General features: G+C 47.4%; 1 protein-coding gene across 2 annotated transcripts in view; it reads left to right on the top strand.

Annotated features, from left to right (window-relative positions):
• The window catches only part of MAP3K15 (mitogen-activated protein kinase kinase kinase 15), a 191,669-nt gene that overhangs the window by 42,167 nt on the left and 135,186 nt on the right, over positions 1-14,316 (top strand). Inside the window, exon 1 of one of the 2 annotated variants that reach the window (XM_069944508.1) lies at positions 5,166-5,814. The exons of the other annotated variant lie outside the window; for it this stretch is intronic. Within the exon in view, the coding sequence (XP_069800609.1) occupies positions 5,466-5,814 (349 nt within the window). The 5' untranslated portion in view covers positions 5,166-5,465. Of the gene's footprint in view, positions 1-5,165; positions 5,815-14,316 lie in introns of those variants that run through there. 2 annotated transcript variants of the gene reach the window in all.

Raw genomic sequence — 14,316 nt, 5'->3', positions numbered from 1 at the left:
GTCTGTATATAGTTGTGTAGTCTGTATATATATGTGTGTGTACACAGGTCTGTATATATGTGTGTACACAGGTCTGTATATAGAGTGTGTGTACACAGGTCTGTATATAGTTGTGTAGCCTGTATATACAGTAGTTGTGTAGTACACAGGTCTGTATATAGTGGTGTACACAGGTCTGTATATAGTTGTGTAGTACACAGGTCTGTATATAGTTGTGTAGTACACAGGTCTGTATATAGTGGTGTACACAGGTCTGTATATAGTTGTGTAGTACACAGGTCTGTATATAGTTGAGTAGTCTGTATATAGTTGTGTAGTACACAGGTCTGTATATAGTGGTGTACACAGGTCTGTATATAGTTGTGTAGTACACAGGTCTGTATATAGTTGTGTAGTACACAGGTCTGTATATAGTGGTGTACACAGGTCTGTATATAGTGGTGTAGTACACAGGTCTGTATATAGTTGTGCAGTACACAGGTCTGTATATAGTTGTGCAGTACACAGGTCTGTATATAGTTGTGTAGTACACAGGTCTGTATATAGTTGTGTAGTCTGTATATAGTTGTGTAGTACACAGGTCTGTATATAGTGGTGTACACAGGTCTGTATATAGTTGAGTAGTCTGTATATAGTTGTGTAGTACCCAGGTCTGTATATAGTGGTGTAGTCTGTATATATGTGTGTACACAGGTCTGTATATATGTGTGTACACAGGTCTGTATATAGTTGTGTAGTACACAGGTCTGTATATAGTTGAGTAGTCTGTATATAGTTGTGTAGTACACAGGTCTGTATATAGTTGTGTAGTCTGTATATAGTTGTGTAGTACACAGGTCTGTATATAGTGGTGTACACAGGTCTGTATATAGTTGAGTAGTCTGTATATAGTTGTGTAGTACCCAGGTCTGTATATAGTTGTGTAGTCTGTATATATGTGTGTACACAGGTCTGTATATAGTTGTGTAGTACACAGGTCTGTATATAGTTGAGTAGTCTGTATATAGTTGTGTAGTACACAGGTCTGTATATAGTGGTGCACACAGGTCTGTATATAGTTGTGTAGTACACAGGTCTGTATATAGTTGAGTAGTCTGTATATAGTTGTGTAGTACACAGGTCTGTATATAGTGGTGCACACAGGTCTGTATATAGTTGTGTAGTACACAGGTCTGTATATAGTTGAGTAGTCTGTATATAGTTGTGTAGTACACAGGTCTGTATATAGTGGTGTACACAGGTCTGTATATAGTTGTGTAGTACACAGGTCTGTATATAGTGGTGTACACAGGTCTGTATATAGTTGTGTAGTACACAGGTCTGTATATAGTTGTGTAGTCTGTATATAGTTGTGTAGTACACAGGTCTGTATATAGTGGTGTACACAGGTCTGTATATAGTGGTGTACACAGGTCTGTACATAGTTGTGTAGTACACAGGTCTGTATATAGTTGTGTAGTACACAGGTCTGTATATAGTGGTGTACACAGGTCTGTATATAGTGGTGTACACAGGTCTGTATATAGTTGTGTAGTCTGTATATAGTTGTGTAGTACACAGGTCTGTATATAGTTGTGTAGTCTGTATATAGTTGTGTAGTACACAGGTCTGTATATAGTTGTGTACACAGGTCTGTATATAGTTGTGTACACAGGTCTGTATATAGTGGTGCACACAGGTCTGTATATAGTTGTGTAGTCTGTATATACTTGTGTAGTACACAGGTCTGTATATAGTGGTGTACACAGGTCTGTATATAGTTGTGTAGTACACAGGTCTGTATATAGTTGTGTACACAGGTCTGTATATAGTTGTGTACACAGGTCTGTATATAGTGGTGCACACAGGTCTGTATATAGTTGTGTAGTCTGCATATAGTTGTGTAGTACACAGGTCTGTATATAGTGGTGTACACAGGTTTGTATATAGTTGTGTAGTCTGTATATAGTTGTGTAGTACACAGGTCTGTATATAGTGGTGTACACAGGTCTGTATATAGTTGTGTAGTACACAGGTCCGTATATAGTGGTGTAGTACACAGGTCCGTATATAGTGGTGTAGTCTGTATATAGTGGTGTAGTACACAGGTCTGTATATAGTGTAGTCTGTATATAGTGGTGTAGTACACAGGTCTGTATATAGTGGTGTACACAGGTCTGTATATAGTTGTGTAGTACACAGGTCTGTATATAGTGGTGTACACAGGTCTGTATATAGTTGTGTAGTACACAGGTCTGTATATAGTGGTGTAGTACACAGGTCTGTATATAGTGGTGTAGTACACAGGTCTGTATATAGCGGTGTACACAGGTCTGTATATAGTTGTGTAGTACACAGGTCTGTATATAGTTGTGTAGTACACAGGTCTGTATATAGTGGTGTACACAGGTCTGTATATAGTTGTGTAGTCTGTATATAGTTGTGTAGTACACAGGTCTGTATATAGTTGTGTAGTCTGCATATAGTTGTGTAGTACACAGGTCTGTATATAGTGGTGTACACAGGTCTGTATATAGTTGTGTAGTACACAGGTCTGTATATAGTTGTGTAGTCTGTATATAGTTGTGTAGTACACAGGTCTGTATATAGTGGTGTACACAGGTCTGTATATAGTTGTGAAGTACACAGGTCTGTATATAGTTGTGTAGTACACAGGTCTGTATATAGTTGTGTAGTCTGTATATAGTTGTGTAGTACACAGGTCTGTATATAGTGGTGTACACAGGTCTGTATATAGTTGTGAAGTACACAGGTCTGTATATAGTGGTGTAGTACACAGGTCTGTATATAGTGGTGTAGTACACAGGTCTGTATATAGTTGTGTAGTACACAGGTCTGTATATAGTTGTGTAGTACACAGGTCTGTATATAGTGGTGTAGTACACAGGTCTGTATATAGTGGTGTACACAGGTCTGTATATAGTTGTGTAGTACACAGGTCTGTATATAGTGGTGTAGTACACAGGTCTGTATATAGTGGTGTAGTACACAGGTCTGTATATAGCGGTGTACACAGGTCTGTATATAGTTGTGTAGTACACAGGTCTGTATATAGTTGTGTAGTACACAGGTCTGTATATAGTGGTGTACACAGGTCTGTATATAGTTGTGTAGTCTGTATATAGTTGTGTAGTACACAGGTCTGTATATAGTTGTTTAGTCTCCATATAGTTGTGTAGTACACAGGTCTGTATATAGTGGTGTACACAGGTCTGTATATAGTTGTGTAGTACACAGGTCTGTATATAGTTGTGTAGTCTGTATATAGTTGTGTAGTACACAGGTCTGTATATAGTTGTTTAGTCTGCATATAGTTGTGTAGTACACAGGTCTGTATATAGTGGTGTACACAGGTCTGTATATAGTTGTGTAGTACACAGGTCTGTATATAGTTGTGTAGTCTGTATATAGTTGTGTAGTACACAGGTCTGTATATAGTGGTGTACACAGGTCTGTATATAGTGGTGTAGTACACAGGTCTGTATATAGTTGTGTAGTACACAGGTCTGTATATAGTTGTGAAGTACACAGGTCTGTATATAGTTGTGTAGTACACAGGTCTGTATATAGTTGTGTAGTCTGTATATAGTTGTGTAGTACACAGGTCTGTATACAGTTGTGTAGTACACAGGTCTGTATATAGTTGTGTAGTACACAGGTCTGTATATAGTGGTGTAGTACACAGGTCTGTATATAGTGGTGTAGTACACAGGTCTGTATATAGTGGTGTACACAGGTCTGTATATAGTGGTGTACACAGGTCTGTATATAGTGGTGTAGTACACAGGTCTGTATATAGTGGTGTAGTACACAGGTCTGTATATAGTTGTGTAGTACACAGGTCTGTATATAGTTGTGAAGTACACAGGTCTGTATATAGTTGTGTAGTACACAGGTCTGTATATAGTGGTGTAGTACACAGGTCTGTATATAGTTGTGTAGTACACAGGTCTGTATATAGTGGTGTAGTACACAGGTCTGTATATAGTTGTGTAGTACACAGGTCTGTATATAGTGGTGCACACAGGTCTGTATATAGTTGTGTAGTACACAGGTCTGTATATAGTGGTGTACACAGGTCTGTATATAGTTGTGTAGTACACAGGTCTGTATATAGTGGTGTAGTACACAGGTCTGTATATAGTGGTGTACACAGGTCTGTATATAGTGGTGTAGTACACAGGTCTGTATATAGTGGTGTAGTACACAGGTCTGTATATAGTTGTGTAGTACACAGGTCTGTATATAGTGGTGTAGTACACAGGTCTGTATATAGTTGTGTAGTACACAGGTCTGTATATAGTGGTGTAGTACACAGGTCTGTATATAGTTGTGTAGTACACAGGTCTGTATATAGTTGTGTAGTACACAGGTCTGTATATAGTGGTGTAGTACACAGGTCTGTATATAGTTGTGTAGTACACAGGTCTGTATATAGTTGTGTAGTCTGTATATAGTTGTGTAGTACACAGGTCTGTATATAGTTGTGTAGTACACAGGTCCGTATATAGTGGTGTAGTACACAGGTCCGTATATAGTGGTGTAGTACACAGGTCTGTATATAGTTGTGTAGTACACAGGTCTGTATATAGTTGTGTAGTACACAGGTCCGTATATAGTGGTGTAGTACACAGGTCCGTATATAGTGGTGTAGTACACAGGTCTGTATATAGTTGTGTAGTACACAGGTCTGTATATAGTGGTGTACACAGGTCCGTATATAGTGGTGTAGTACACAGGTCCGTATATAGTGGTGTAGTACACAGGTCTGTATATAGTGGTGTAGTACACAGGTCTGTATATAGTGGTGTAGTACACAGGTCTGTATATAGTTGTGTAGTACACAGGTCTGTATATAGTGGTGTAGTACACAGGTCTGTATATAGTTGTGTAGTACACAGGTCTGTATATAGTGGTGTAGTACACAGGTCTGTATATAGTGGTGTAGTACACAGGTCTGTATATAGTTGTGTAGTACACAGGTCTGTATATAGTGGTGTAGTACACAGGTCTGTATATAGTTGTGTAGTACACAGGTCTGTATATAGTGGTGTAGTACACAGGTCTGTATATAGTGGTGTACACAGGTCCACCCCCTGGGGTAGGTGTGTATATAGGTAGCGGGGATGTCCCTCCCGCCCGGCCGCCACACCCGAGTCCCTGCCCCGCCGGACTGTCCCCCGGGGTCCCCGGCCGGTGTGAGGAGGAGGAGGCAGGGGCCGCCCCCGCCCGGAGGACAGAGCCGTCATATCCCCCTGACAGAGCCTGAGCTCCGGACTCCTCTCCAGCGGTGGTGGCCGCTATGCCCCCGGTGTGCCCGGTCCCCTCCGCGCTGTAGCCCGGGCTCCCTCCATGTGTCAGGGCAGCAGGCGGCACAGCACACGGTACAGGCTGTGGAGCCCATGAGGTGACAGCCATCCCCGCCACACACCGAGCACACCCGGTTACACCTCCCACCAAACAGCATGGACAGCACCGGGCTCTATCTCTCGGTACCGGCTCCCGGAGAGCTGGGGGTGACCGGGGCAGGGGAGCCTCAGTGCAGCCCTCCGTGTGGGGCAGCCGCCAGCTGTGCCCTGACCGAGCCGCCCTCCTCAGGGGAAGGTGCCCAGTGGCTGAGTAAGCAGAGGTCCCTGCGGGTGGTCTATGTGCTCAATGACAGCATGAAGGCGGCCATGGGGGGCAGCCCGGAGTCCGGAGCCCTGCAGTGCCTGCACCGCGCCTGTGACAGCGAGGGGGCGCAACTCACCAGCGTCAACTTCGGGGAGCTGGACTTCGGGGAGACTGCGGTGCTGGACACCTTCTATGATGCAGGTGAGAACAGGGTGTATGGCGAGAGGGCTGCTGCAGGTGAGGACAGGGTGTATGGGGAGAGGGCTGCTGCAGGGGAGTACAGTGTATATGGGAGAGAGGGCTACTGCAGGTGAGGACGGTGTGTATAGGAGAGAGGGCTGCTGCAGGTGAGGACAGTGTGTATGGGGAGAGGGCTGCTGCAGGTGAGGACAGTGTATATGGGGAAGAGGGCTGCTGCAGGTGAGGACAGTGTGTCTGAGGAGAGGTCTGCTGCAGGTGAGGACAGTGTGTATAGGGAGAGGGCTGCTGCAGGTGAGGATAGTGTATATAGGAGAGAGGGCTGCTGCAGGTGAGGACAGTGTGTATGGGGAGGGGGCTGCTGCAGGTGAGGACATTATGTATAGGGGAGAGGGCTGCTGCAGGTGAGAACAGTATATGGGGGAGAGGGCTGCTGCAGGTGAGGGCAGTGTGTATGGGGAGAGGGCTGCTGCAGGTGAGGACAGTGTGTATGAGGAGAGGTCTGCTGCAGGTGAGGACAGTGTGTATAGGGAGAGGGCTGCTGCAGGTGAGGATAGTGTATATAGGAGAGAGGGCTGCTGCAGGTGAGGACAGTGTATATGGGGAAGAGGGCTGCTGCAGGTGAGGACAGTGTGTATAGGGGAGAGGGCTGCTGCAGGCGAGGACTGTGTATAGGTGAGAGGGCTGCTGCAGGTGAGGACAGTGTGTATGGGGAGAGGGCTGCTGCAGGTGAGGACAGTGTGTATAGGAGAGAGGGCTGCTGCAGGTGAGGACAGTGTATATGGGGAAGAGGGCTGCTGCAAGTGAGGACAGTGTGTATGGGGAGAGGGCTGCTGCAGGTGAGGACAGTGTGTATAAGGAGAGGTCTGCTGCAGGTGAGGACAGTGTGTATGGGGAGAGGGCTGCTGCAGGTGAGGACAGTGTATATAGGAGAGAGGGCTGCTGCAGGTGAGGACAGTGTATATGGGGAAGAGGGCTGCTGCAGGTGAGGACAGTGTGTATAGGGGAGAGGGCTGCTGCAGGTGAGGACAGTGTGTATAGGGGAGAGGGCTGCTGCAGGTGAGGACAGTGTGTATAGGGGCCAGGGCTGCTGCAGGTGAGGACAGTGTGTATGAGGAGAGGACTGCTGCAGGTAAGGACAGTGTGTATGGGGGAGAGGGCTGCTGCAGGTGAGGACAGTGTGTATGGGGAGAGGGCTGCTGCAGGTGAGGACAGTGTATATGAGGGAGAGGGCTGCTGCAGGTGAGGACAGTGTGTATGGGGAGAGGTCTGCTGCAGGTGAGGACAGTGTGTATGGGGAGAGGGCTGCTGCAGGTGAGGACAGTGTGTATGGGGAGAGGGCTGCTGCAGGTGAGGACAGTGTGTATGGGGAGAGGGCTGCTGCAGGTGAGGACAGTGTGTATGGGGAGAGGGCTGCTGCAGGTGAGGACAGTGTGTATGGGGAGAGGGCTGCTGCAGGTGAGGACAGTGTGTATAGGGGAGAGGGCTCCTGCAGGTGAGGACAGTGTATATAGGGGCCAGGGCTGCTGCAGGTGAGGACAGTGTGTATAGGGAGAGGGCTGCTGCAGGTGAGGACAGTGTGTATAGGGGAGAGGGCTCCTGCAGGTGAGGACAGTGTATATAGGGGCCAGGGCTGCTGCAGGTGAGAACAGTGTGTATGAGGAGAGGACTGCTGCAGGTAAGGACAGTGTGTATGAGGAGAGGGCTGCTGCAGGTGAGGACAGTGGGTATGGTGAGAGGGCTGCTGCAGGTGAGGACAGTGTGTATGGGGAGAGGGCTGCTGCAGGTGAGAACAGTGTGTATGGGGAGAGGGCTGCTGCAGGTGAGGACAGTGTGTATAGGGGAGAGGGCTGCTGCAGGTGAGGACAGTGTGTATAGGGAGAGGGCTGCTGCAGGTGAGGACAGTGTGTAAGGGAAAGTTTTTCTTTCTAAGAGGTTTTTAAGATCTCCCCTTCATGTCATTGAGGAACATTTAGAAGTTTAGAGAGCTGTATTTATTTATTTACAAATAATTTTTTCGATGTAAATTATAAGTTTATTACGTAACAAGACCAAACAATGTCAGACAGGAAGGAGGAGCGGGATAAGACGCCTCTCCTGCCGCATCCTCTCCCCTCACACTTTCATGGATCTATTGGGCTTGTGTTGAGCAGGACAGGAAGCTGAGGAAGCCGCTGGGGAGCACGTAGCATCGCTGTCACCAGTGTAATGAGGTCACACAGTTTTGTGCAACATTTGCAGTTTTTGTGCAAAACACAGGAAAAGTCTCCCAGTTTGTAGTAAGTGAGTGCTCAAAAGGTTGTGACCATTTTATTTTGGGTGGTGTTGACTACTCCACATGAATGGTCCAGGTACATCCGCCTGCCTGTTTTAGTGATGGGTGGGGGTGGGGGTCTGAGATGTGTACAGATGGTGCTAGGTGCTCTTCACCTTGGTGTGGTTGCAGGTTCTTAGTTGATGGACCCTCTGCACTATAGTCCTGGGTCTTTATGGACTGGGCTTAGTCCTGAGATGTCATTGACTTTATTCCACTATATTGTATTCTTTTCTTTGGATTGTAACAATGTTGGATGATTTATTAAATGCATAATATTCTCTTGTGTTAAAAAAAAACAAACTAAAAAAAAACCTCTTACATGTATATGAATTTGGCCGTAACCCGATCAATTATCATTCATTGTGGTACAGACCATAGAAAGTAGTAAAGGGAAGCATAACTGTGGATTAACTACAGCAAGTGTGACAGGCATGTGTGAACATTTCCTTATGTACCTGTCAGGGTTTTTTTTTACCCAGAATACTCCTATTGTACATGATACATTACTTGTGCACCTTGTTACCTGTTAGTCACTCTCCCAAACATCAGAGCTGGCATAGCTAAAGCGTTCTGTTCCAGAAAGGGCAGTGTATATGGGGGAGAGGGCTGCTGCAGGTGAGGAAAGTGTATATGGGAAGAGGGCTGCTGCAGGTGAGGACAGTGTATATGGGGAAGAGAGCTGCTGCAGGTGAGGACAGTGTATATGGGGGAGAGGGCTGCTGCAGGTGAAGAAAGTGTATATGGGAAGAGGGCTGCTGCAGGTGAGGACAGTGTATATGGGGGAGAGGGCTGCTGCAGGTGAAGAAAGTGTATATGGGAAGAGGGCTGCTGCAGGTGAGGACAGTGTATATGGGGAAGAGAGCTGCTGCAGGTGAGGACAGTGTATATGGGGGAGAGGGCTGCTGCAGGTGAGGACAGTGTATATAGGGGCCAGGACTGCTACAGGTGAGGACAGTGTATATAGGGGCCAGGACTGCTGCAGGTGAGGACAGTGTATATAGGGGCCAGGACTGCTGCAGGTGAGGACAGTGTATATAGGGGCCAGGACTGCTGCAGGTGAGGACAGTGTATATAGGGGCCAGGACTGCTGCAGGTGAGGACAGTGTATATAGGGGCCAGGACTGCTACAGGTGAGGACAGTGTATATAGGGGCCAGGACTGCTGCAGGTGAGGACAGTGTATATAGGGGCCAGGACTGCTGCAGGTGAGGACAGTGTATATAGGGGCCAGGACTGCTGCAGGTGAGGACAGTGTATATAGGGGCCAGGACTGCTGCAGGTGAGGACAGTGTATATAGGGGCCAGGACTGCTGCAGGTGAGGACAGTGTATATAGGGGCCAGGACTGCTGCAGGTGAGGACAGTGTATATAGGGGCCAGGACTGCTACAGGTGAGGACAGTGTATATAGGGGCCAGGACTGCTGCAGGTGAGGACAGTGTATATAGGGGCCAGGACTGCTGCAGGTGAGGACAGTGTATATAGGGGCCAGGACTGCTGCAGGTGAGGACAGTGTATATAGGGGCCAGGACTGCTGCAGGTGAGGACAGTGTGTATGGGGAGAGGGCTGCTGCAGGTGAGGAATGTGTATATAGAGGACAGGGCTGCTGCAGGTGAGGACAGTGTGTATGGGGAGAGGGCTGCTGCAGGTGAGGACAGTGTGTATGGGGAGAGGGCTGCTGCAGGTGAGGACAGTGTGTATGGGGAGAGGGCTGCTGCAGGTGAGGACAGTGTGTATGGGGAGAGGGCTGCTGCAGGTGAGGACAGTGTGTATCGGGAGAGGGCTGCTGCAGGTGAGGACAGTGTGTAAGGGGAGAGGGCTGCTGCAGGTGAGGAATGTGTATATAGAGGACAGGGCTGCTGCAGGTAAAAGACTTTTTACTACAGACACTAAAAGGAAATGATTTGATCACAATGATTTCTTTTTCATTACTATGTAATCCGGATGTGTGTGGAAGGTGCGGTGGTTATACTGGGAATGACTGGGATTGTACAGTCTGGACTCTGTCCGTATCAGCAGCCTCCTCCAGCGCCATGTATTACAGCTAGCAGGTATTGGCAGCGGGCTGTTCCTGGAGGTGTGAGGATGGCGGCGGCTTAGCCTCAGGTCTCAGCTACACACCTCACTATGATGCTGAACATGTGTGTGGTGAGACGTGTGCCTGTCGGCCTGGTGTACGGATTCTATTCAAAAAATTCCTGGCTGCGGTGTTTTTGGACTGGATGGCGATGACTACCACAAAGTAGCAGAAGGTGCTCACAATTGTACAGGGGGCTGAGTGAATTGTATACATAACATCTGCTGGTATAGTGGCAACATATTCTGCAGTGCTGTACAGAGATGGTCATCCACATTATTTAGGGCTCAGGATATAATCTCCCTATTTAGCTATATATATATATATATATTCACACAGATATTGTGTCCCTCTAACCAGGCTCGGACTGGGCCACCGGGGGGCCGGGGAAACCCCCGGTGGGCCCCGAGCTGGAGTGGGCCCCCCCGCTCCTAGGGGGGCCGGGGGCCGCGCCTCCCTTTTTAACTGGAAGCGATCGCAACAATCGCTTCCAGTTAAATGTAAGGAAGTGTTCTGATTGACAAAGCGGGAAGCCCTGTCAATCACTCTTGTGACCGCAAGCAGAGATTTGCTTGCGATCACAAGAGTGTCGCAAGCTCCGTTGCGAAGTGCCGCCAGCGCCATCACTGACCTCAGTGTGCGCCGCGGCGGCTAGGACTTCCGGTTCATGGAGCGAATACCGGAAGTCCCAGCCACCGCGGCGCACACTGAGGTGAGTGATGGCGCTGGCGGCACTTCGCAACGGAGCTGCTCACCTGTCAGGAGAAGAGAGAAGAGGAGGCCGGCGACCGACGGGGGATCGTGTGGTTAGGTGAGTAGTCTTGTGTTTTTTTTTTTTGTTTTTTTTTTATCAGAGGGGGTAAGATAAGGGGGGGGGGCTGTATACAGGGGGAGGACAACATAAGGGGGGCTGTATACAGGGGAGGACAACATAAGGGGGGCTGTATACAGGGGAGGACAACATAAGGGGGGCTGTATACAGGGGGAGGACAACATAGGGGGGCTATATACAGGGGGAGGACAACATAAGGGGGTATATACAGGGAAGGAAAACATAAGGGGGGCTGTATACAGGGGGAGGACAACATAAGGGGGGCTGTATACAGGGGGGAGGACAACATAAGGGGGGCTATATACAGGGGGAGGACAACATAAGGGGGGCTGTATACAGGGGGAGGACAACATAAGGGGGGGCTGTATACAGGGGGAGGACAACATAAGGGGGGCTATATATAGGGGGAGGACAACAGAAGGGGGGCTGTATACAGGGGGAGGACAACATAAGGGGGGCTGTATACAGGGGGGAGGACAACATAAGGGGGGCTATATACAGGGGGAGGACAACATAAGGGGGCTGTATACAGGGGAGGACAACATAAGGGGGGCTATATACAGGGGGAGGACAACATTAGGGGGGGGCTGTATACAGGGGGAGGACAACATAAGGGGGGCTATATACAGGGGGAGGACAACAGAAGGGGGTCTGTATACAGGGGGAGGACAACAGAAGGGGGGCTATATACAGGGGGAGGACAACAGAAGGGGGGCTATATACAGGGGGAGGACAACATAAGGGGGTCTGTATACAGGGGGAGGACAACATAAGGGGGGGCTGTATACAGGGGGAGGACAACATAAGGGGGGCTATATACAGGGGGAGGACAACAGAAGGGGGTCTGTATACAGGGGGAGGACAACAGAAGGGGGTCTGTATACAGGGGGAGGACAACAGAAGGGGGGCTATATACAGGGGGAGGACAACATAAGGGGGGCTGTATACAGGGGAAGGACAACATAAGGGGGGTATATACAGGGGAAGGACAACATAAGGGGGCTATATACAGGGGAAGGAAAACATAAGGGGCTATATACAGGAAAGGACAATATAAGGGGGGCTGTATACAGGAAAGGACAACATAAGGGGGGCTATATACAGGGGAAGGACAACATAAGGGGCTATATACAGGGGAAGGAAAACATATGGGGCAAGGACAACCTAAGGGGGCTATACGGGGGAATAGACAACATAAGGAGCTATATGGGGGGTAGGGATGGCCAACATAAGGGGGCTATCTATATGGGGGGATGGATAACACAAGCGGGCCAGTTATAAGGGGGATAACACAGGGAGCCATCTATAAGGGACACTGGTTGGGGGCAATTTATAAGGAGGACAACACTGAGGAGGCATCTATAAAGGGCACTACACAGAGGGGGACAACAATGTATAAGGGTAACTATACTGGGTGCGGTGTGTATACAATAGGGCATGCACAGAGAGGGGCATCTACTTTAGTGGACTACACAGAGGGGGCTATATACTATAGGGCAGGAATAGGGAACCTTGGCTCTTCAGCTGTTGCAAAACTACAGCTTTAGCTGTGGCTGTCCAGGCATGATGGGAGTTGTAGTTTTGCAACAGCTGGAGAAGTTCCCTACCCCTGATATAGGGAATGCACAGAGGTTGTCATCTACTGTAAGGGGATTACACAGAGGGGGATCTCTACTATAGTAGAGGCACACAGGGCCATCTATATGGAGAACTGAACAAGGGGCCATCTACAAGGTGTGTACACTAATATATATATATATATATATATATATATATATATATATATATACATACATACACACACACACACACACACACACACACACACACACACACACACACACACACACACACACACACACACACACACACACATGCTACAAATAGTCAGGGCTAATCACTGAGAGAAGGTGTAAAGGGGCCAGTACAGATGTGCAGTGTGTAGAGAGATGAGGATGGTGACAGAGTGAGGAGCCTAATATATTTCTCTGGCAGATTCTGTGGATTCGTGGCTCGGAGAAGTTCTCATAAGGGCCCAGGGCAGATGGAGAAGAAGATGAAAAGGGAAGAACTCTGATCAGAGAAGACGTCCCCTGTGAGTCACTAAATATATCTGCACTGTAATGTATATGGTGTAGAGCTGGGGCTACCTCTATATGACTGTATGAGGGGATATTGATCTTTTGTTCAGAGGATTTTATTTAGTAGCAGCGGTGGTGTTAGTCAGTATTTGGTGGTGTTAGTCAGTATGTGGTGGTGTTAGTCAGTATGTGGGGGTATTATTTGTTACTTGTAATCTGGTGTGGTGTTCATTGGTCTTAGTATACCAGATTTGGTCAGTAACAATATGGTAGCAATGGTTGTGGTGTTGTGGTAATATTTCCCCCTTGTATACTGGTAATATTGGTCTCAGTATACAGGATTTGGTCAGTAACAGTATAGCGGTAATATGTATGGTGATACTATTTCCATCCTGTATACTGGTTTATTGGTAATATCGGTCTTGATAGACAGGATTTGGTCAGTTACTATGTAGCGGTAATATGTGTGGGGATATTTGCTCTTTGTATACTGGTGTTATTGGTAGCTGTATGACTTGTATCTAAGTATACAGCGTTATCATACAAAAAAATTGTCTTATAGCCCAATTACACCGGCCAATAATCGGTAACAAGTGCTCCTAGGAAGTCTATTCAGCCGATGATCGGCCCATGTTAAAGTGCCAGAGATCTGCTGACATGCAAGCAAATGTCCCATAGTCGGCTGATTTGATCTTTTGTGCGGCTAAGATCATTGCTGTCGGCTGCACATCACCTGCCCTGCTGATTAGCAATCATTTGCAGCCCTATGCTGCCCCATATCACACCGTGTTAATGTTACCATAGATAAGTGCGGTGGCAGAAGGGTGGGCCCCAAGAATGATTTCCCCTGGTGGGCCAAGGCACTCCAGTCCGATACTGCCTCTAACTCCTCATAGACATACACAGGAGAACCTGCATGGCTGTTAGAATAGGCGGTAGACAAACGTACTTGTTTATAGTGGGACTAATATGTAATGCCATTATAGTAGCAGTAAGATATCATGTATAGTAATGTGACGTATCATGCCGTTATAGTAGCAGTAATATATAGTATCATGCCGTTATAGTAGCAGTAATATATAGTATCATGCCGTTATAGTAGCAGTAATATATAGTATCATGCCGTTATAGTAGCAGTAATATATAGTATCATGCCGTTATAGTAGCAGTAATATATAGTATCATGCCGTTATAGTAGCA

Source organism: Dendropsophus ebraccatus, chromosome 11 (genome assembly GCF_027789765.1).
Source record: "Dendropsophus ebraccatus isolate aDenEbr1 chromosome 11, aDenEbr1.pat, whole genome shotgun sequence".
NCBI lineage: Eukaryota > Metazoa > Chordata > Amphibia > Anura > Hylidae > Dendropsophus > Dendropsophus ebraccatus.
The sequence above is the reverse complement of the archived record's forward strand: the minus strand, read 5'-3'. Positions and strand labels throughout refer to the sequence as shown.